Source organism: Clupea harengus, chromosome 13 (genome assembly GCF_900700415.2).
Source record: "Clupea harengus chromosome 13, Ch_v2.0.2, whole genome shotgun sequence".
Taxonomy (NCBI): domain Eukaryota; kingdom Metazoa; phylum Chordata; class Actinopteri; order Clupeiformes; family Clupeidae; genus Clupea; species Clupea harengus.
In genome coordinates this window covers 10,213,713-10,234,464 of record NC_045164.1, presented here as the reverse complement: position 1 = coordinate 10,234,464, position 20,752 = coordinate 10,213,713, and the positions used below count along the sequence as shown (strand labels likewise).

General features: G+C 41.2%; 2 protein-coding genes across 2 annotated transcripts in view; both read left to right on the top strand.

Annotated features, from left to right (window-relative positions):
* The first annotated feature begins 606 nt into the window (after positions 1-606).
* On the top strand, positions 607-6,544 carry rnaset2 (ribonuclease T2). The gene is made up of 10 exons (XM_012840426.3): positions 607-754; positions 1,380-1,455; positions 1,676-1,730; positions 2,096-2,145; positions 2,268-2,325; positions 2,439-2,503; positions 2,778-2,891; positions 3,052-3,097; positions 4,288-4,365; positions 4,663-6,544. Exons 2-10 carry the CDS (start codon positions 1,388-1,390, stop codon positions 4,861-4,863), a joined length of 735 nt encoding a protein of 244 aa, XP_012695880.1. The 5' UTR covers positions 607-754; positions 1,380-1,387; the 3' UTR covers positions 4,864-6,544.
* A 5,549-nt stretch (positions 6,545-12,093) lies between these two features.
* The window catches only part of rps6ka2 (ribosomal protein S6 kinase, polypeptide 2), a 28,569-nt gene continuing 19,910 nt past the window's right edge, over positions 12,094-20,752 (top strand). The window contains exons 1-2 of the mRNA XM_012840473.3: positions 12,094-12,874; positions 20,487-20,603. Coding sequence (XP_012695927.1) covers positions 12,776-12,874; positions 20,487-20,603 — 216 coding nt within the window. The 5' untranslated portion in view covers positions 12,094-12,775. The remainder of the gene's footprint in view (positions 12,875-20,486; positions 20,604-20,752) is intronic.

Genomic DNA, 20,752 nt, shown 5'->3' with positions numbered 1-20,752 from the left:
AGTTTTGTTCAGGTAAGGTTCCTTCGAGTCGTAGACTTCTTGAGACAACGCAAATTCTATTTTTAACAGGGGATACAGTGGAGAGTGATATCTTACCCCGCTATACGGTTCTCAAGTTGGGCAGCGACTGCCGTCTTGGGTATATTCCAAGTAGGCCTGGTTTAGTGACAAACCTGGTTAAGATAACTAAGAGTAGGCTAAGTGGTAAACCTCCTTCTAAAGGAGCCTGATGGTTTAATTCTCTTAACAAAGCGAAGCCATTAGCGCTCTTCTTCTGGGGTTTCCCACTTACTCTGAGACAACTTACCCAGGTGTGCTACTAAACCACATAGGCTACCCCTGCTACACAGCCAACATAGCCCTAAGGACCATCACAGGTATGATTCAATAATTTGCCCCTAGATTGAGTGCCTATCTAGAATGCTTTGTATTTTTTGTTATTATTATTCTTGTTAAAAAACAGTTTCCTTCTGTATTCACTCCATAGCAGTCTTATGTAAAGGTATTAAATGTTGAAAGTAGGTAAGTTCTTTGTATAATACATTAAATTCGGGTGGAGCAAATGCAATAATTTTGCTCGTGACGTTTTTAAGTCACATGATGGCTGTCAAGCACGCGCACTCACTTGCAGTATAAACAATCTTGTTCCGACTTGTGGTGTAACTTGAAATTAGAACAAACAGAACGAAGGAACAAACCAGCTGGGGCTGCAAACAACAAGGCTACTCTGAAGCATGCTATCTGGAAAAAACAGGTGGAAAGCAAAATCTATCAGAAACTTTTTAAATTCTCCACTCTGAATCAAACTACAAGTTTAACAGCTGACTAGCAAGCGATTTGTGTACTGTTTCACCTTTAGCTAGGAAAGTCTTGCTCACTCAGTTTTAATCTCGAGGTAGCCTATATGCGGTATGCTAACATTTAGTTTCAGTATTCTGTACAGTTTTGAGCTAAATTATACTTCGCTTCGATACCCTTCGAGTAATTTGCGTAGCGTTGTTTTATTAAATAACAGAATCACGTTCACGCAGATTAGGCTAGCCAGCTAGCATTGTACCCAATGTGTAACTAACGTTAACGTTAAATCATAGCTTCCTTTAAAAGTGAGGTTAATAGTTCACGTTAGTGTCATTTGGTACGGTTATGTAGTTTAGTCTTTCATCATGACACGTTTATATGAATTTAGACAGATCAGCGTTGTGTCATGAGAATCAATTAGCAGTCAGATTGTTCATTTTAACTGTTGCAATAGAGAGGACAATTGTCTTACTGAATGCTGTATTGTTCTCAGACAGAGATACTTTTTAAGATTGAGCATGACGAGAGGTCTGCCACTTAGTATCAAAACGCTAACAATATTTATGTTCAACATTTTACAGGGTTTGAAATGAGAGCGTTTGAACTTGTGACACTTCTGTGCCTTGGTCTGGCGTCGTCCACCTACATCCCTTTGTGGTAAGTGAATTGTCTCAACTGAAGAAAATACTTAAGATATGTGTCACAGACTGTACAACACCCTTCTCTCACACTACAAGTACAGTACACAGACGTGTGACTGATCTGTTGTGTCTGCTGTTTCATTGTTATAAATGTCTCTGAAATAGGTTGACAGCTTCACACATAAGCAGTTCTTCCTATGGTTTACTAAACTGCCCGTTGTGTTTTTCTTTTCCAGGAAGCCATGGACCAAGCTTATTCTGACTCACCACTGGCCAGAAACATTCTGTACTGTACGTAGTTTCCTAATTTGTTTGTTTGTGTCCATTAGGTTTTCTGTTGTTGAGTTTTTTTTTTCTTTTCTTCGAAGTGTCTCAACTGTGACTCTAGTCTTCGTACCCAGATAGCATCTTACTGTGCTTTATAATAATACAATTTTAGATGTCTCATAATGGACTCTGTTATAAGCACTGTCACCTGTCAGGTGCTTAATCACTAACAGCTTACATTTTTAAACCTAAGAACCATGGCTTTGTTGTCCCTGTGTAAGTGGTAGACTTAAAAGTATATGCCAATCAAATTATTTTGGTATTGTCATTTAGTACTTATCTGTATGAATTGGACATGCATGACCAGTTGATAAACACTTAACTTTCAGATGGAACATTGCAAAGAACACTATAAATACTGGACTTTGCATGGCCTGTGGTAAGTAGATAAGCATGGTCACTATGGCTTGGCAATAATAATTATGTGCATTTACTTTACATTTACATTCACATTTGGTAATCCACTTGCTACATGTTTCTCTGTCTCACTTTGATGTAAAGGCCAAACATTGGCATAGCATGCAACTCATCATGGAAGTTCAACATGAGTGAAATACAGGTAATCACAATGACATGTTTTGTCAGTTTTTCTGGAGGGATTTCTTTACATTGCTCAAAGACATTGCTCAACATTTGTTTATCTTTGATTAATGTCCTTAATGACATTTTCAGGACCTAAAGCCAGACATGGATAAATACTGGCCAAATCTTCTACATCCAACTTCAGCTGAGTTTTGGTATGTACATATACATTTATATAATGTCGAAAAAGTTCCATGAACAGAATGAAATGATTAGATAACATTTTAATGATAAGCAGGACATTGGGCCAGATATCAGATGGAAGGCGTAAGGAATAACAGTAAACTGATGCTGATGCACTGCTGTGCACTGCCAATGCTGATGCTGATCAGTTCAGGGCTTCTGTTTTCTATTTCTGTTCATTATGGGTTTCAAACACCTTGAATACACTGTGTCAACAGCTGCTTGTCTCTGTGTATTTTCAATTAGGAAATATGAATGGCATAAACATGGAACATGCGCTGCAACAAGCGAGTCCCTGAACAGTCAGCATAAGTACTTCAGCAAAGCTCTTGAACTGTACAAAATGTTTGACCTCACTGGGTAAGTACACCAAATGAATGGATGAGTTGTGACTACAGAGCATTATTAGAATTGTCCTGCATGATAGAGACGTAGTGGTTTGAGGTACAAAACCAGCTCCAACTGTTTTCCTGTGTTTTGTTGTTTGTTTGTTTGTTTGTTTGTTTGTTTGTTTTCTCAGCGTCCTGACCAAAGCTGGTATTGTGCCCGCAGAGCAGAATTATCAGGTAAATGGTGGCTACAGCATAAGAAATAGCTACATCAAAAACAATCCCAGGATGTTATTACATTAATGTTTAAGTTAGAATCTAAACAAAAGCAAAATGTTGTCTTCCTCATTCAAGTGCTGCTTCGCAGCAAGAACTGTGAAAAAGGTTGAACAAATCAGTCTATTGGGGATCATGATGACTTTAACCGTTGAACGATATTAAAAAGGAAGGGGACTTGACTGTGATCAAGACTTTGGAAGAACCACAGTGTTGTTTTACAAACCGTGACTTCCTGCAGAGCACGAGACCACAGAGCAAAGCCTCGAGTCTTATCTCGCAACTCCAGAGCCATTGCATTGCCACAGTGCCCGTTCTCGTTCCTTTTCAGAAGGGATCAATGACCTGAATTGACTGGTTTGATGAGGGCATTCTGGCTCTCATCCTGCTTAGCAAATCAGAGGTCTAATACTGCTGCTGGATAAAACATGAAATTAAACTGTTGAGCGTGTTTGGTTGGCACATCCTGCACTAAATGTGTGTGTGTGTGTGTGTGTGTGTGTGTGAGAGAGAGTGTGTGTGTGAGTGTTATGGATTATGGAAATCCAGTGTGGATCCAGAGAGTGCTCTTTTTCTAAGGACTTGAAGCTCAATGTGAGCATTGAACATGCACTGTTGAATTTCTGCTTCACATCACCACAGTATCTGTGTTGGCACAACAGATGAAAGCATAGCCATTGAGAGTCTATGAATGGTTCCTCCAACACACAGTTATGAGTAGGCCAAGCCTAAAATCTGTTCTTAGATTCGGCATCCTAAAAGCACAACATAGTCTAGGTGTGCCTTTACATCCAAACCCATTCTAGCTTTCATTTCCTGCCAGTATTGTGGCATAGTTCAAAAGAGATATCTGCATTCTATGTTTTAAATGTGTTTATTTGTTGTGTTCCTGTAGGAGTTTTGTGTTAATGTGTGTGTGTGTGTGTGTGTGTGTGTGTGTGTGTGTGTGTGTGTGTGTGTGTGTGTGTGTGTGTGTGTGTGTGTGTGTGTGTGTGTGTGTGTGTGTGTGTGTGTGTGTGTGTGTGCATGTGTTTGTGTTTGTGTTTTTGAGCAAAGTAGTTGGCTGGTGCAGTTTCCTATCAAAATGTTTTTACTGGAAGTGGAATTGCTGTGTAAATCTGTATTTATATGTGCATGTTGACTCTCTTCAGACGGATGCCATTGAAGCTGCCATCGAAAAGGCTTTTGGTGCGAAACCAAAGATTCAGTGTGTTCATCCATCAGCAAAGGTACTAAGTCCTGAGATTGACTGAACTTTGTTTAATAACAAAATATATGGTCAAAAGCTATTTATCTATGTATTTATTTACTAATTTACCTACTTACTTATTTACTTGTAGAACTTCATTACTGCTTATGGTTAACACAGCCCTTGTGTTAACACACAATCTTAAAGTATACAGTATAAAAAAATGGTCAACATCTTACTCGCTAGCAGGTGTACTCATGTGCTTCATAATGCCACATCAACCTTAAAAATGAATGAATGATTATTATTATTATTATTTTTTTTTTTTTTTTAATAGGCTGAACAGGTTCAGCAATTGGGCCAGATCGAAATCTGCGTGAACAGCGACTTTAAGCCGATCGACTGCGAGAAGTCAGAGGATGACCTGTGGAGCCGAGTCAATGACGTTCTCCTGTATCGCTTCAGAGGGGTCAGGGGTTTCAGCGTCTGCGACCTGAACATGCCAGTGCACTATCCACTGCCAATGGAGAACTTCTAGTTGCAACATTTCCTGTTGTGGGTTTGTTTCCCCCCCCCCCCCCCCAATCAGACATGGTCATGCAAAACATGGTTCTAAAGTTCCTCTTTGAGGGTAAATATCTCAACAATGGTTTAGAGTTTGAGGTATGACTCAGACATGTGACGTACGTCATGAGTGTGACTGGAAATGTTGTTTTGATGGTAAAAACCACATGATTGTTTCCGTTTATGAAAATGCTGTGGTGGTCAGCAATCACAATCAGACTTTTCCCCCACTGTTTTATTCTCCCGTTGTTTCCCTCTCTCTGTCTTTCTCCCCTCCATCTTAACCTTTTCTCCGTTCCAAAACCTCAAACCTGTGTCTGGCAGCATTGAAACTCGTGCCAGTTTTAAACAGTAATGGGCAACTCTGAAAGAGCAGCTTTGTTTCTGCTGGACATCAAACAAATGTATCCTCTCTTCCCTTTTTCCTTTCACACTACCCTTTTTAAAGAAGGAAGAGGGGCACATGGTCACTTCAGGGGAGAAACAGCACTGCCCATATGCTTTGTATGTCTTTTGAGTAAATATGAGTGCGGTATGCAACAAACATCACTTCTCTTTTAACAGGGTTTTAGTTATTTGAGTCACGACAAGTAGGGTCTCTGATTATTGATATTTTTATCATGTGTAATGTTTCTAGGCCAGATACTTTGGCATTAGCCCTAGGGTTAGGCCCTGTTAGTCTGCAAGCCATTTTCACCAAGAAGGTGGTCTAGAAGAGGAATCTCCTACAATCAGAGGCATTATTTCCCATTCTTTGTCATTACCTTCTTATCTTCATGGCGGTAGATTTTTGTATCAGAATAAGAGTTCAACAGCATAGTGTCTTTTGGTCTACAGTTTGTCTCTTCTTCAGGCCTATGGAAGAGAGGGATGAACAGTTCTCTCTGGTCACTAACATTCTGCAGTATAACTCATTATTCCTTCGCCAAGAAACAAACCTTTCATGGGCATTGTGATGATGTTGAGTGGGGTTTTGTAAAAGTGTCTTTTTTGAGGGAACTAATATCTTTTCATTTTTTCTTCTGTTTGTAAATTGCATTCAGACATAACACATTTCCCTACAGAATTGTTTCTATTTTATAGCTTTAGCTAGTACTTAAGTTAATCATGTTGTACTGAGCTGCATTTGGTGAAGTTTTGGTGGCTGTGGTTTGGTTGGCTTGCTTTAGAGTGACAGTAGAATTTGCCAACTAAATGCTGTGATGGAACTCCAAACATGGTCAAGCAGAGTATTTTTTATTTTTTTCTCACCTGTGTTTACTTGTTGTTGCCTTTGTCCATTTAATTTCCCTTTTATTATTACTTTTTTATGAGTTTTATGAAATTCTGTTAATCTAATTTGCACAGCCATTCCTTGATCCTCTTGTCCTGCACATACGTGTTATAACCACAAGGGGGCAGCATTTATTTGCTGGGAGATTCTCTGCTGTAATGAAGAGGAGAGCACACCTGTGTTTGTACTATTGTTTGTATTGTTATGGAAATTGATCTGTAACAGTATTGAAATGGGATGTGGATTTTCATAAATCAACACTTTAAATGTGGGAATCAGGTTTTTGAGATAATTAGTGATACTACTGTTTTTTTGCAATTTTTATTGCAATGTCTTAATTATCATAATGATTTAACAACAAAATAAACATTTAACACCCCTTTCAATGTCCTCTAAATTCAGCAGAGACTGATAATTGTCCCCAACTTGACAGCTGCAGAAATCTACATTTTCCGGTTTTGAGATGTTAGTGTGAGCAACATTAGTCTGCCAATCTCATGGCTGGAGGCTGAAGCAGGAGGTGGCAAAAGGCCCTGATGGTGTATTCTGTGTTACATTTAAAAAGAGAGAGAGAGATAAGGGGGAAAACACTGCTACTGCTACAGCTCAGAATGATTTCCACCCTGCCGCTGTGTCCTTCATTCCTCATATTAACAATCTACCTCGTGCCAAAAAGATTTATGGACAGCTAAATTACATGGAACACTGCTATTTTTAGATTGAGCCATCCAGTGCTCAGTGTACCTAAAGAGTGTTAAGGATTACGTGAATCAATCCAGTACAGCATGGGGGTCATGTTCGTAAAATATAGTGCATGTACGTACTGTGCATTCGGCATATACCATACATATGTGTAGAAACAACAAGCACTGCACGGTTAGCTTCATGGCAGATCATTTGCTGATGGTCTAGTTTTGGTTTGGGTAATACCCCAATACTTATGTGATTTTTTTGCATTTTTTGTCTTGGCTGCAGAAATGACAACATACTGTGTACTGCACATGCTTTAGCAGTGATGTTGATCAGTTTTACATAAACTCTCATCAGAACACCTGCACAAGTAGGTAACAGAGTCCGCAATAAATTCTAATGAGATTATCAAACCACTGCTATGAATGAGGTGCAGTTGGAGTATGTGTGCTTCATGTTTTGTGGACCCACTTAATGCAACGCTATGCAACAATTTGCCACTTTATGACGTATGTCTTTATAAGCAGGTAGTTTTCATATCATGTCCATGTGAATTTTGCTGGTATATGTTCATGTGAAGGGTAGATAAACGTACCTGTCATTCCCACTCGTCATCCAGGATGTGCACTATGTAGTTCTGTGTTCTGGGATGGAACACCCCATGAAAATGTAAGAAAAGCTTTCACTGTACAACATTGCTAGGTACATTGCCAAAATAGACCAGTGCCAATCAGTGCCAACAAGGTTTTTGCATGCTAATTAACGCACTAGTTTTTGACCAAACCTCTTTACTGCTGCTGTAAAGTGCTAACTGAAGCGTTTCTATGGTTATCAAATGTGGGTTGATCTGCACTGACTGTGCGAATGCCCTGACTCTTAGCTATTACGACAGCAGGACAATGGCACTGCTGCCTCACTGCTTCTTAATCAGAGGCATGCTCCACTAGAAATACTCTCCTCTCTCTCTCTCTGTCTCTCTCCCTCTACCCCCCTCTCTCTCTGTCCTTTGCCTTTCTCTATATCCCCCCCCCCCCTCCCTTTTTGATGCCACTAGAATGTCTCATATCCTGAAGACAGGAGGGCCAGTATGGGATCTTTAGCTCCTGTGAAGCCCCGGTGGCCTTGAATCTCTCAATGGATAGTCCTTATTCAGTCGAGACACCGTATCTGCCACAACCTACAGGCTTTTAAAGGACGTGTATTGATGGGAGTAGGTCGTGGAGATAATACTTATGACTTTAGGCTATTGGCGGCTGCCCCTCGTAATTCTTCTCCATATTTGTAGTGGAGATTTAAAGTCCTCGGCTCCCTTTCTTCGCCCTTTGGAGAGGTCGACCATGAGTCAACGGTGTCCTTCGAGAGGGCTGGTGGGGAATGAACGACTTAGTCTGGAGACGGTCTGTGCAGACATGGACACTTTATCTGTGGATAGTGCTTTTGCCTCACTTACTGAAGATGAGAATCTACCCGAAACTGCTCAGGATATCCTTACGTCACCAATGGTAAGTGTGTGTGTGTGTGTGTGTGTGTGTGTGTGTGTGTGTGTTGATCATGAGATTTAGTCTGTAACACAAACAGGAAGTTTTAGCAGACAACACTCACCATGTTAGAACCCCATCTGTGGATGATGGGGGAACTAACAAGAATAAATAACACAACACGCTTCCCATTCAAAGAAGAAACCATCTTCTCAGAAGTGCGAAAAACAGCACTGAGACCTATTTCACTTGACTGCTCTGTTCCTCTGTTTTGTTTATTTTTTTTGTCATTTACTCTGTTCATTGAATTCAATACAGAGTAGTTTTGTAATACATGAATGCAGAATTATGTGTATTCCTGAAATGTGGGCTTTGACAAACCCACAATTGCCCTCAGGGAAATTCACAACCCAGTAAAGAGAGAGTTTCACAATGCGGATTTTAATGACAACTGAAGGGATTCTTCGGTAGTCATACACGCAAAGTTAAAACATTTCTCGAATTCTTCAGCACAACATTTTCTATCCTTAATGAACAAATCAAAGCAATGAATGTGAGCTTGATAGAGAGAGTCCCCACCACCACTCCATGCAGATCATGAGGCATGTGTTTTGATTTGAGTTTGCTAGTGTCATAATCACATGGTTGATGGCCTGCTTCACATCAGACTTCAGAGCAGAGTTAAGATAAGATGAATATGCAGTACGTGATTCTGACACTACAATGTGTTGAGGTTCCTCGAAACCCCAAATCAAAACTACTTTGCAAATCAGTAAGATAACCTTGACGAACTTAATGGCACGGCTAACACAGAGTGAAGAGAGCATACTCTCATAACTGTCTCAGAACTGCACCCTTCAATTTGTTTTCACTCCTAATTGGGCATCTGGAGAACTACAGGCCCATACAGATAAGCGCAGCTTTTTCAGAAGTCAGAAAAGTAATACAGGACGAGGTGTAGCCCTATCCATATCTCTTATGAGGAGGAAAAAACATTCAGCTAAATTATAAAAGTATGTCAAATTTAGTAAGTAAAATATATTCCACTCATGTTTTAGTTAGTGCAAGATACAGTTTATTCACCCGAATGAAGTGAGCTCGTAATTCACTCCTCCTTTATGTAGTGCAGAGAGGCTACATTTTTCAGAACGGGTTGCCTCAGGGCAGAGCAATGAGACCATAGCACTTAATTCATTTCCATTTTAGTGTAAACTTATTTCACCCAGAGGCAGATCTGTATGAATCATTAGGGGAATGATCGATGTGACACAGCACTTGGTATTAACCACTCTTTATATGCAGCAACACACTGGTATTCCATTTAGAGACAACTAGTACGGCCAGTCAATACAGAAGTTCTGTAGCTGGTAAATGGGGTTTGGGGATGGGCTGGCTCCATCAGGAACACTTACATAACGTCAGTCGCTAGATTGCTGTCAGTAGTGTTAATTGTGATAATTGGTTTTGCACTGTATGCAGAGTGCATAGTGCAGGGCCACTGCAGTGCGTTATGTAATAGGTTGCCTTTTGTCTTCGATTAGAAACTTACTTTGAATATTTCCATTTGACTGTAGATGTGGAAGTCACTACTTGTTTATATCAGTGCTCGCAATGAGAGTGGTAGAACACCTACTGTGGGTAATGCACCGAAAGCTTCATAATATGTGAAGATGACCCTGTAGGATTAAGGATTGGACAATAACAATGGGATTAAAGATGGTATTTAACCTTGGCCTTGGCATGTTTTCTGTGTCTAGCAGAAAGAAGTGTGCTGTAGCCTATTTTTTATTTTCATGTTACACTTAGTATTACATAACTATGCAAGCCAATTTTATACATCTCGTCATACGGTATTCATAAAGAAACAAAGAGAATAAACAACACCAAAGCCAAAAGGCAAACTAAACCCCATCTATATTGACCCTATGGAATTGGTGATGAGCTTGTCAGTTTCTAAATATGGTAACTTTTAACATGGTTCTCGGGCAGCTTTCTCTTTTCACTAATGGTACATGAACATCACATATATGTACTTGCTTTGGATGGCTGCCTCTTCCAGCAGCATGTGTCATAATACCAATTCACACTTTCCCACACAAATAGAAATGATTTGTAAATGTAAGTGCAGTATTAATCACAGCAAGTCGTGCTTTTAGTCAGATTTTCTTCATTTAAAAAATCAGTTGTGAACCAAACATTTGTGTTGCAAATATTACCAGAGGTTACAGTTTTGCTTGAGGTTTTTAGCCTGACATGTATCCTCCTGAAAACTGATGCCAAATAAAGTAGATCATAACGTATAGTTCACATTACATAACACAGTTAGTACAATTAGTGTAGTGTTGCATTTCGCCATCTACAGAATACTGAAAAGGCATGCACATATGATACATACAGTATATAATACTTGAGCCTCTGGACTTCCCGGCATGATTCAAGGCTGACTTAGATGGTCAGGCTGGGTCATCCCAGGTCAAGTAGTGCAAAAATGTTGTGTTCTAATATACAGTAACAACATATTAACAACATTTTCTTCCTGAGATTTGAAAACAAAAGGAGGCGATTCCTTTTTTTGGAAAAGATGTTGGCTTTGGTAGGGTAGAAGTTGCTGCGAAGTCATGCTGGTGGAACATAAACTTGATGTAATACCCCACTTTAACCACAGGGTGTCAGTACAAGCATGGAGGTGCCTGTCCCCCTCTCTCCGTGACTACATGCCAGTCTAAATGCTGGAGTCATCCAAGCAATCATCACAGAATGTCACTGGATTTGATACCGGATCTGAATCGATCGCTCTTACTGTGTGCGTGTGTGTGTGTGTGTGTGTGTGTGTGTGTGTGTGTGTGTGTGTGTGTGTGTGTGTGTGATCATGAGATTTAGTCTGTAACACAAACAGGAAGTTGTAGCAGACAACTCTCACCATGTTAGAACCCCATCTGTGGATGATGGGGGAACTAACAAGAATAAATAACACAACACGCTTCCCATTCAAAGGAGAAACCATCTTCTCAGAAGTGCGAAAAACAGCACTGAGACCTATTCCACTTGACTGCTCTGTTCCTCTGTTTTGTTTATTTTTTTTGTCATTTACTCTGTTCACTGATTTGCAAAGTAGTTTTGATTTGGGGTTTTGAGGAACCTCAACACATTGTAGTGTCAGAATCACGTACTGTGTGTGTGTGTGTGTGTGTGTGTGTGTGTGTGTGTGTGTGTGTGTGTGTGTGTTACATTATCATGAGGCAGGTGTGGGAAATAAGTGTTCCTTTTATGAGGGTGGCCTCATAGTAGGCTATCTGAGTGGGGGTGAGGCAATGAAGAACCTTAATTTAAATATTATTATTATATTATATATAGAGTTTTGGACACATGGCTGTTGTGTATTGCGATTCCTGATTAGAATGCAATCAATGGTGTTGCAGCGCCTCATAAAGAACCATTTTTCACGTCATAGCTTAAATATTTTGCTGCGTGGACGTAGGAAGAGAGTAGCGGTGCAGCAATTCCATCACTCAAATGTGGATCGCTCAAAGTGTATTGAGTGCTGAATGAATGAACTACAGTGAAATGTTTTAAGGTCAGTTACGACGACCCTGCAGAACACGTAGCCTACCTTCACATAAACTAAACAGTGTTCCATAGATTACACGCAAAGATGAGAGGTCTGGCCTGCTATGGCCACACGTGGTTGTCTTGGTTTCTTACTATCCTGCCAAACCTAAACCACTAATCACTAATCTCTTTGGACACTTTGCACTGGCACTAATCCGCTGTTTAAATAGCAGGTATTTGTATAGGCAACGGAACAATACGTTTGGTAGGCTACGACCACGTTCCTCAACACGTTATACAACGTTGCGCGCCGTTTCCTGGTGTTGTACATAGATATTACGCTCTATACTGTAATATGATAGAGACGACAGGTGTTCTAGCAGGTATTTTACCACGGTCAAGCCTCGTTGATATCCCCGTGAGTGTCGGGGAGCTGCAGTGGCGTCGCTGATTCGTTTAGGAAATATGTCGTGGTTTACGGTGGGAGTTCTCCACCACAGTTGCGGTGCAGCCCGGGCTTGATTGGATGCTGTCTGGACTCAAGCGTTTGGGAGGGAGTGGAGTGTGCTTTAGCTCACATTGCAACAGCAAGTGAAGCAGAGATCGTGTACGCAAAGGAGTGAGGTAGGTGCTGGGGACAGCGCCTGTCATACGGCTCCAGCGACACAGCAAATGAACGCACCGCTTCGAAGCAAGGACAGGTCAAATCACTCTACGGTCACCCATCTGCATGTTTTGTGTGGCGCATGTTCATCTCCCTCATAATTCAGAATTATGGATTAGAGGGGGGTGACTGAGAAGCAACAGTAAATCCGCCCATTGTTGTGCGCTGATCTGGATTTAGGCGCAGGACCAAGATACATTGCTATTAGAGGCTAGAGGACAGAACTGGGACAATGGACACGAGCATGCGGAAATTTACAGTTAGAAGATGGTTCTCTGTGTATCTTGGCAAGAAGTCGCGATCCAAGAGCTCCAGCCTATGCAAATTAGAGGTTGGTATCACTTTATGATTGTTTTGTTTATGCCACTTCTTGTGTCCAGCACCACCGGCGTTCTCACTCGTGTTTAAGTACGTGTCGTGTGGCCAGTGTTGCTGCACTGGAATAGCTATGCAGTGTGTGAAATCTGCAGGTTTGTGTTAAGTGCACTGTCCAGAGCACAGGCCACTCCATTACTCAGATAAACAACTGACAACGGTGCAAATTATGAGGCTACATTTTAAAACACTGGGGATTGTTTCATCAAAACATCCGTCAGCAAGGTGATGCAGCTGGAACTAGAAGAAGTCATGCATGTATTTTATGATACATAGTAATTGAAGGTTGAAGTGCAATTACTGTCAAGAAGGAATTAGTTGTTCTCATTTTTTTATTTACATTTTATTTCTGTAGATTTTTTGGTTTAAAAGTATCCCAAATACATGCTAAGGCAATCTTTCAATTCCTATCAACTTATGTTGACTATTCATCATTAACCTTCATGGCTTAGGTACTTTCATGTCTCCTTTCCCCTCTCGACCACAAGAGCTGTCAGGTTGATTCGTTTCTGAAGTGCACAGAGATTTTGACATTCACCTCTGTCATCTCTCCTGCTGACTCTGGTCAGCCAGATGTCCACAGGCTAAGATGAGATGGCAGACTTTCAGTGACTGCTACATCATGTATCCATTGTCAGTATTTGACACTCAGTGAGCACCATGAAGCTGTTTGTGTCCAGATGTGAAAGACAAATGATTCTGTCTCTTGTCCAGAGGTCTCAGAAGTATGTGCTGCAATGTACCTAACCACTTTTTGGTTTAATATGGCCCTACAAACACGTGCTTATAAAATAAATGAAAGCTCTCATTGTGGCATGCCCCCCCCCCCATGCTCTCCAGTGTATTCAAGAACAGAGTACTAGCATCATTTATATGGAAATTGGCATAAAATATAACAAGTTGGAGTTGCACCTGTGTAGATGCAGTTGTTCTTGTCGTTTCACTGCCTCTTGTACTTCATCAAAACACCCTAGTGCAGAAACGGAGACAATGGGAAAGTTGTATGCCATTGATCGTTCAATACTTTTTTGTCATTATTTAAATATTCAGAGCACATACGTATGTGAATAGAAACTATACATGGGAATAGAAAGCATTCATGCTGGAGTCTTAGAATGTTTCTCCCCATTGAGTCAGAATTTGGTTTGCCTTCATCTCTTGACTTGTCTCTTTTTAGCCACATATCATTCATGCTTCCAGGGAAAAGAGAATCATAAACATAAAATGCCTGTTGGAAAGGCTTTCCAGCACTGTAAATACATGAATCGTGTAACCTAAGCAAAATTCAGTCACCAAATGTATAGAAAGTGGCCATAGTGCAAGATTGCTGTGAAGTGTATCTATAGCTTAATTGTATTCTCAAAAGGTAGACCAGGGTGCTTGTGACACTGAGGTTATGCACTCCCTAAGAGCACAATCATTGGAACACTACCCACTAACACACTACACTACTTAAATGCAAACACTCCCTCTACTGTGAGTCACTTTGAATAAGTGTCTACTAAATATGTAAATTTGTATGGCACTGAATATCAGTAACCATTAGCACATAATCATGCATTGTCGTTGAAGTACATTAGTGTTTGAAGTCTTGCATTGTGCAGTCTAGGTGTTGTTGTGGCATATCGTTGTGTAAACCAGAGGGTTTTGTGAAGCGGAACCCATTACAGCCTTGGCTGAGATCAATAAGGAAGATAAAAGAGCCACTGTGGTAATTAGTCTGGCTGGTGGTCTATGTAGCCTCCAGAGGGTATGTGTAAATAAATAAATAAAATTAGCACATATCAAACCGGACAAGAAGGGGCTAATTTACTTTCTTCTGAAAATTGGTTCAGATGAAGTTTATAAAAATCAATGGCTTGAAAATGTCAACAGCTCTAAATAAACTCAACAAGGACAGGGCCTGAAGGGATCTTTATAGGTAGAGGAAACCAGTGTGGTTTATCAGCAGATTGTAACATTACTGAGAGAGAGAAAGAGAGAGAGAGAGAGAGAGAGAGAGAGAGAGAGAGAGGATGTGCAGGAGTCATGTCAGACAGATGGGATGAGATGAGGTTTGGTATGTGAGCACTTCACCAGATGTGCAGACCTTTACATTCCTGTCCGTGTTGGTGTGCAGCAGCACTATGTGATGGACACTAATTCCAACTCAACCTGAAGCATAATCACACAACCTGGATATCCAGTCTCTAGGTGGGGGGTCATGTGTCTTGGTGGACTCTGACGGTGCCTGTGTTGGTTCTGGTTCTCCCGTGGTGAGACTATTTACATGTAAAAGGTCTAAAATTACAGATGGGCTGATGATATGACACTGCTCATTTTGCTATTTGCAGTTTGGCCCGGTCCAAGATATCATTTGGAACATTTCTCCCTTTATCCTTAACAGCTGCTGACCTAAATCAAATTTAACACGATCCGAGCCAACATGCTGGTGGAGGGGAAATCATCTGTAGATGAGTGGCTGTATTAACAATGTTTTATCTCCTGTGTGTGTGCGTGTGCGTGTGCGTGTGTGTGTGTGTGTGTGAGTGCGTGTGTGTGTGTCTGTGTGTGCGTGTGTGTGTGTGTCTGTGTGTGTGTGTGTGTGTGTGTCTGTGTGTGCGTGTGTGTGTGTGTGTCTGTGTGTGTGTGTGCGTGTGTGTGTGTGTAGGTGTGTGTGTGTGTGTGTGTGTGTGTGTGTGTGTGTGTGTGTGTGTGTGTGTGTGTGTGTGTGTGTGTGTGTGTGTGTGTGTGTGTGTGTGTGTGTTTGTGCATATTCAGATACTAGAGCACTACAAATACATCTGAGGAAGAAACTGATGCGGAGACAGCGATAGCAAATTCCCCAACAGCCTCAGTCAGCAGGCTTTACTCAAAGCTTTATCTCATTACCATTACACGTACTGTCACCATTTTCCACAGATCCCATACCACAAAAGCTGGCCTATATCCTCTTATGCAATCTTTTCCCAGAAGGCTGGTGCACAGTAGACACGCTGAGGGTTAAATTACATTGTCATTGCACAGCATGTATCTATCACTAGGATACAATACACGTAAATAAATAATGTTTTCCAGAGTTATATTAAACAGGACACTTCACAGTACAGTTAAAAACCGAGGACTATAAAAGTCATGATGACACAAAACAAAAAACAAACAAATAATAACAAAAAACATTTCAGGGGGGAACTTGGGGGAACTTCTAAGTACACATAGATACTCTGATCCATTTGTCAGTGATAATATTTCTTGTTGAAGCATGGTGAAGTGCTGCCTGGAGATGATGGCATCCTCCCTGTCTGTCGCTCCTCCATATGGTTTCTGTCTGTTGCTGCTGTTTGTTCATGCATGCACACGCACATCTCTGCAGAGCTGTTATCTAAAATCATGTCAGTCTGCTGTGCTGTGCTGTGCTGTGCTGTGCTGTGGATGCAGATGTAAAGAAGACTTTAAAAGGCCACAGTGTAAAATCAACTCTGCTTGAGTGAAAACTGTTGAGATACTACTACTACTACCACACAGAGAGTGTTTGTTCCCCATGGTTCATAGCTCTTTGATTCTTTGAGATTCTACAGTTGCATAAAATGTAGTCAACTCAGCTGTCATTTCTCTCCCTTCTCAAAATTGATGACACTTATTGCGCAGGTACAGTACAGATGTTCCCATACACTCTGTTGGTAATGCATATGAGTTTATCTCAACCTAATGGCATTGTATACAATGCATTAAATGTGACGTGTATACTTATAGTCACATATTACATATTACTGATATTGCCTGGAGTGGAATCCCCTCAACCTATCCTCCCAAGATCCCATGTACACATTCTCTAAGAATGAAAGAGAACACACTGTCCTCGTATTCCACCCTCACGTTTCAGAACAACTACGGTACTTTATGACAGTGATGTCATTGGTATATGTCACAATGGGCCATTTGGTTTCAGCTTGGTTCTTTTTTCTGTCTTTCTGATTTTTTATTTTAAAAGTTTTTTCTTCTTCCTTCTCTAGGAAGCTTTGCATTTAGAGTTAAGTGTGTGAATCTGTAGAAAGCGTTGCATGTAGAGTTAAGTGTGTGAAGCTGAAAGCGTTGCATGTAGAGTTAAGTGTGTGAATCTAAAAGCGTTGCATGTATAGATAAGTGTGTGAATCTGATATTGAGGAAACTGTATTGCTGTATGCAGAAGGGTATTGGACGGAATATTGTTTTGAATTTTTGTTCAGGAACAGGCTGTCCAAATAAATAACACATATTTAGCATCATGAACATAGCAGGTTCCCTTTGTGTATGTGCTGTGCTTAGAACTGTGAGCTCAGATGTCAGGAAACAACCAGATTCATCTTTAAGAGCTCTGTGTTTCACTGCTCTGATGCAGACACTATGCAGAAATGCATGCACACAGATGGATGTGAAATTTTCAGGAATCTACATAATCCAGCACATTTTCCAGAATTCTTCCTGAATTTCTCTCCGAACAGTTGTACCACAGCTGAAGTACATAAATCCCAGAAGGTATGTCAATCACGCTGTCTTGGGGTCATGCTGTGACATTGTTGTACTGTGTTTGTGTGTGTGTGTGTGTGTGTGTGTGTGTGTGTGTGTGTGTGTGTGTGTGTGTGTGTGTGTGTGTGTGTGTGTGTGTGTGTGTGTGTGTGTGTGTGTGTGTGTGTGTGTGTGTGTGTGTGTGTGTGTGTGCATATTCAGATACTAGAGCACTACAAATACATCTGAGAAAGAAACTGAGCAAATATTCCCCAATAGTCTCAGTCAGTTAACCTGCTGCAGCAGGTATGAGACTCATGCGATCGCTGATCACTACTCATCGGTTCTGTAGCACTACTATGTCAGTGGTTAGATATACTCCCTCTAGTTGTTTGTTTTTCTTTCACTCCCATCAACCTGTGTTGCCAAGCCAGCAAAACAGCATGCAGCAACGCGTGCTCCTAAATCCCCCCTCTCTGGATTTTAACAGCATCCTCATCATTTTATCCTAAAAAAAAACCCAGCCACAGTGGATGCTCAGGGTTATGTAACGGTGTTGTACATATTTTGATTATTATTATTGAGGCGCGAGATAAGCCGGTTTAAGCGGCCCTTCAGCTGTGTCAGCTCGGCGGGGGCCTGGAGTCAATCGAGAGCGGTCAGCATTTCAGTCACACGCTGCGTCCTGCGTGCTCTCCTCTCTTCTCTCTCTCCCCTCCCGTGAGGCAGTGGTGAGGAAGAACATCAAAGTCATGTCCTGTCCTTTGTGGGGGATTCCAGACATAATCTGGCAACCATTACTCAATCCTAGAGGTGCTGCCTGTACACATGCACTCAGAGGTGGCACCCTGAGGTGAAAAATCTCAGCCTCAAAAATATACACTGCCTGGCATTTTTAGCACCCCTGCGTGCACATACCCAGGGGTCCTCTGACAAATCTCAACCTCACAAATATATACTGTGTATAAATATATACTGCTTATCATGCTATAGTGCCCCTGTGTTTCTGCCCCTGTCACCCTGGCCTCTGTCCAGTGCTGAGCTAATTTAATCTTTCAGGGTTAACCCCCCCCCCCCCCCCCCCCCACACACACACACACACACACACACACACACACACACACATGGCTATACACCCCTGCACATATTTGTATTTTAGGGCATCAGTAAATGTGTCCCAGAGGGCCCTGCCTGGTCTGCAGTGAAGGTCCTCATTCAGATCCAGTGGCTGCTGCAGCTGCACCTTTACTGGAGTGGGGGTTATGTCACAAACCAGTCCAGGGCACCGAGTCCCTTCACCAAAAGATTCACACCATCTTTAGCCAATGTCATCGTCTGAGGCGGAGCAGTTGAAGTGGCTGAAATGGGTGTTATGTCACTTCTTTAAAGATGATGTTGGATACAAATGTGACTGTGCATAAAGGTGCAGGAGGGTCAGGTTGAGTCTTGCTATGTCACCAGGGGAAATCAACAGGGTATGAAAAGGTTTCAAGGAATTTTGGGGTTTGTAGAGTTGTATTTATTTTTGTTGTTGGTTTGGACATAAGCAATGGTGGCGGTTATATTGGTCAGTGTTATTGAAGCCAAATTATAGAGATGAAAATGTGTGATCACATATCTGTGTATATCTTGTAACAGGCGCGTTTGAGGGTAAAGGAGATTTTTCCTTCATATCAGTCCCTCCTGGATTTTCCACAAGTTTAAGTAGGTTGAAGGATTTCCCGCAATTGCAATTGCAGGTTGCAAATTTCTGTTATTACCCCAATATTTCTGCATTATTTATGATTGATGTTATTTCATGGTGCAGTGTGCAGGATTTAGGGGGCTCTATTAGCAGAAATAGAATATAGTATTCATAATTATGTTTTCATTAACTGTAACTAGAAATCGTGTTTTCGTTAGCTTAGAATGAACCCTTCATATCTACATAGGCAGCAGGTCCTCTTTCAAAGAGCCCACCCTGTTGCGCCGTCATGTTTCTGCAATAGCTACCATACTACAGTAGCTGTCATGTTTCTGCGATAGCTACCATACTACAGTAGCTGTAGCCCACCCTGTTGCGCCGTCATGTTTCTGCGATAGCTACCATACTACAGTAGCTGTCATGTTTCTGCGATAGCTACCATACTACAGTAGCTGTAGCCCACCCTGTTGCGCCGTCATGTTTCTGCGATAGCTACCATACTACAGTAGCTGTAGCCCACCCTGTTGCGCCGTCATGTTTCTGCGATAGCTACCATACTACAGTAGCCGTCATGTTTCTGCGATAGCTACCATACTACAGTAGCCGTCACGTTTCTGCAATAGCTACCATACTACAGTAGCTGTCATGTTTCTGCGATAGCTACCATACTACAGTAGCTGTCATGTTTCTGCGATAGCTACCATACTACAGTAGCTGTCATGTTTCTACGATAGCCACCATACTACAGTAGCTGTAATGTTTCTACGATAGCTACCATACTACAGTAGCTGTCATGTTTCTGCGATAGCTACCATACTACAGTAGCTGTCATGTTTCTGCGATAGCTACCATACTACAGTAGCTGTAGCTGTCATGTTTCTGCGATAGCTACCATACTACAGTAGCCGTCATGTTTCTGCGATAGCTACCATACTACAGTAGCCGTCATGTTTCTGCGATAGCTACCATACTACAGTAGCTGTAGCTGTCATGTTTCTGCGATAGCTACCATACTACAGTAGCTGTAGTAGTTCCACACGCTGCACCTTTAACTCAAAATCTCCACCATTCTAACTGCACTTTTTGAGAATTCCCGTAGCAAATTCAGTTACTTTTGGCAATCACAACACACCTTCACAAGATCCCGGTGAGATCACAATTTGTAGGAATTCCCACAGAAAAAAATAAATAAACTCAAAACCACAGCACTTTCTGAGAATTCTTGCAGCTAATTCAGTCCCTTTTGGCCAAAACAATCACAAAAAATACTTGCCAGATCCTGGAGGGACAGTCATATATACATTTATAAGAATGCTTTGAATGTTTTTGACCTGACCTCAAATTGTATCATGTGTGAGTATTTGGTATATGTCTGTGACAATATAGTAATTACCACTGTGTTTATCTGTTTCTCTCGTAGGACGATGGAATCTTGAAAGAGTTTGACATTAGCAATCATGTGAAAGAGGGCTTTGAAAAGGCAGATCCTTCTCAGTTTGAATTGCTCAAGGTTTTGGGTCAAGGCTCTTACGGAAAGGTATATAATATATCAATCCATTTATTTTTACATTTCTATGTGTATGGCACACACAGGAAGCAGATAAAGAAGACCTTGACGTCATAAGGGAATTATTATTGAATATAATTTATGGTACATATTGTATTTTTGCACATTTGAACATGATC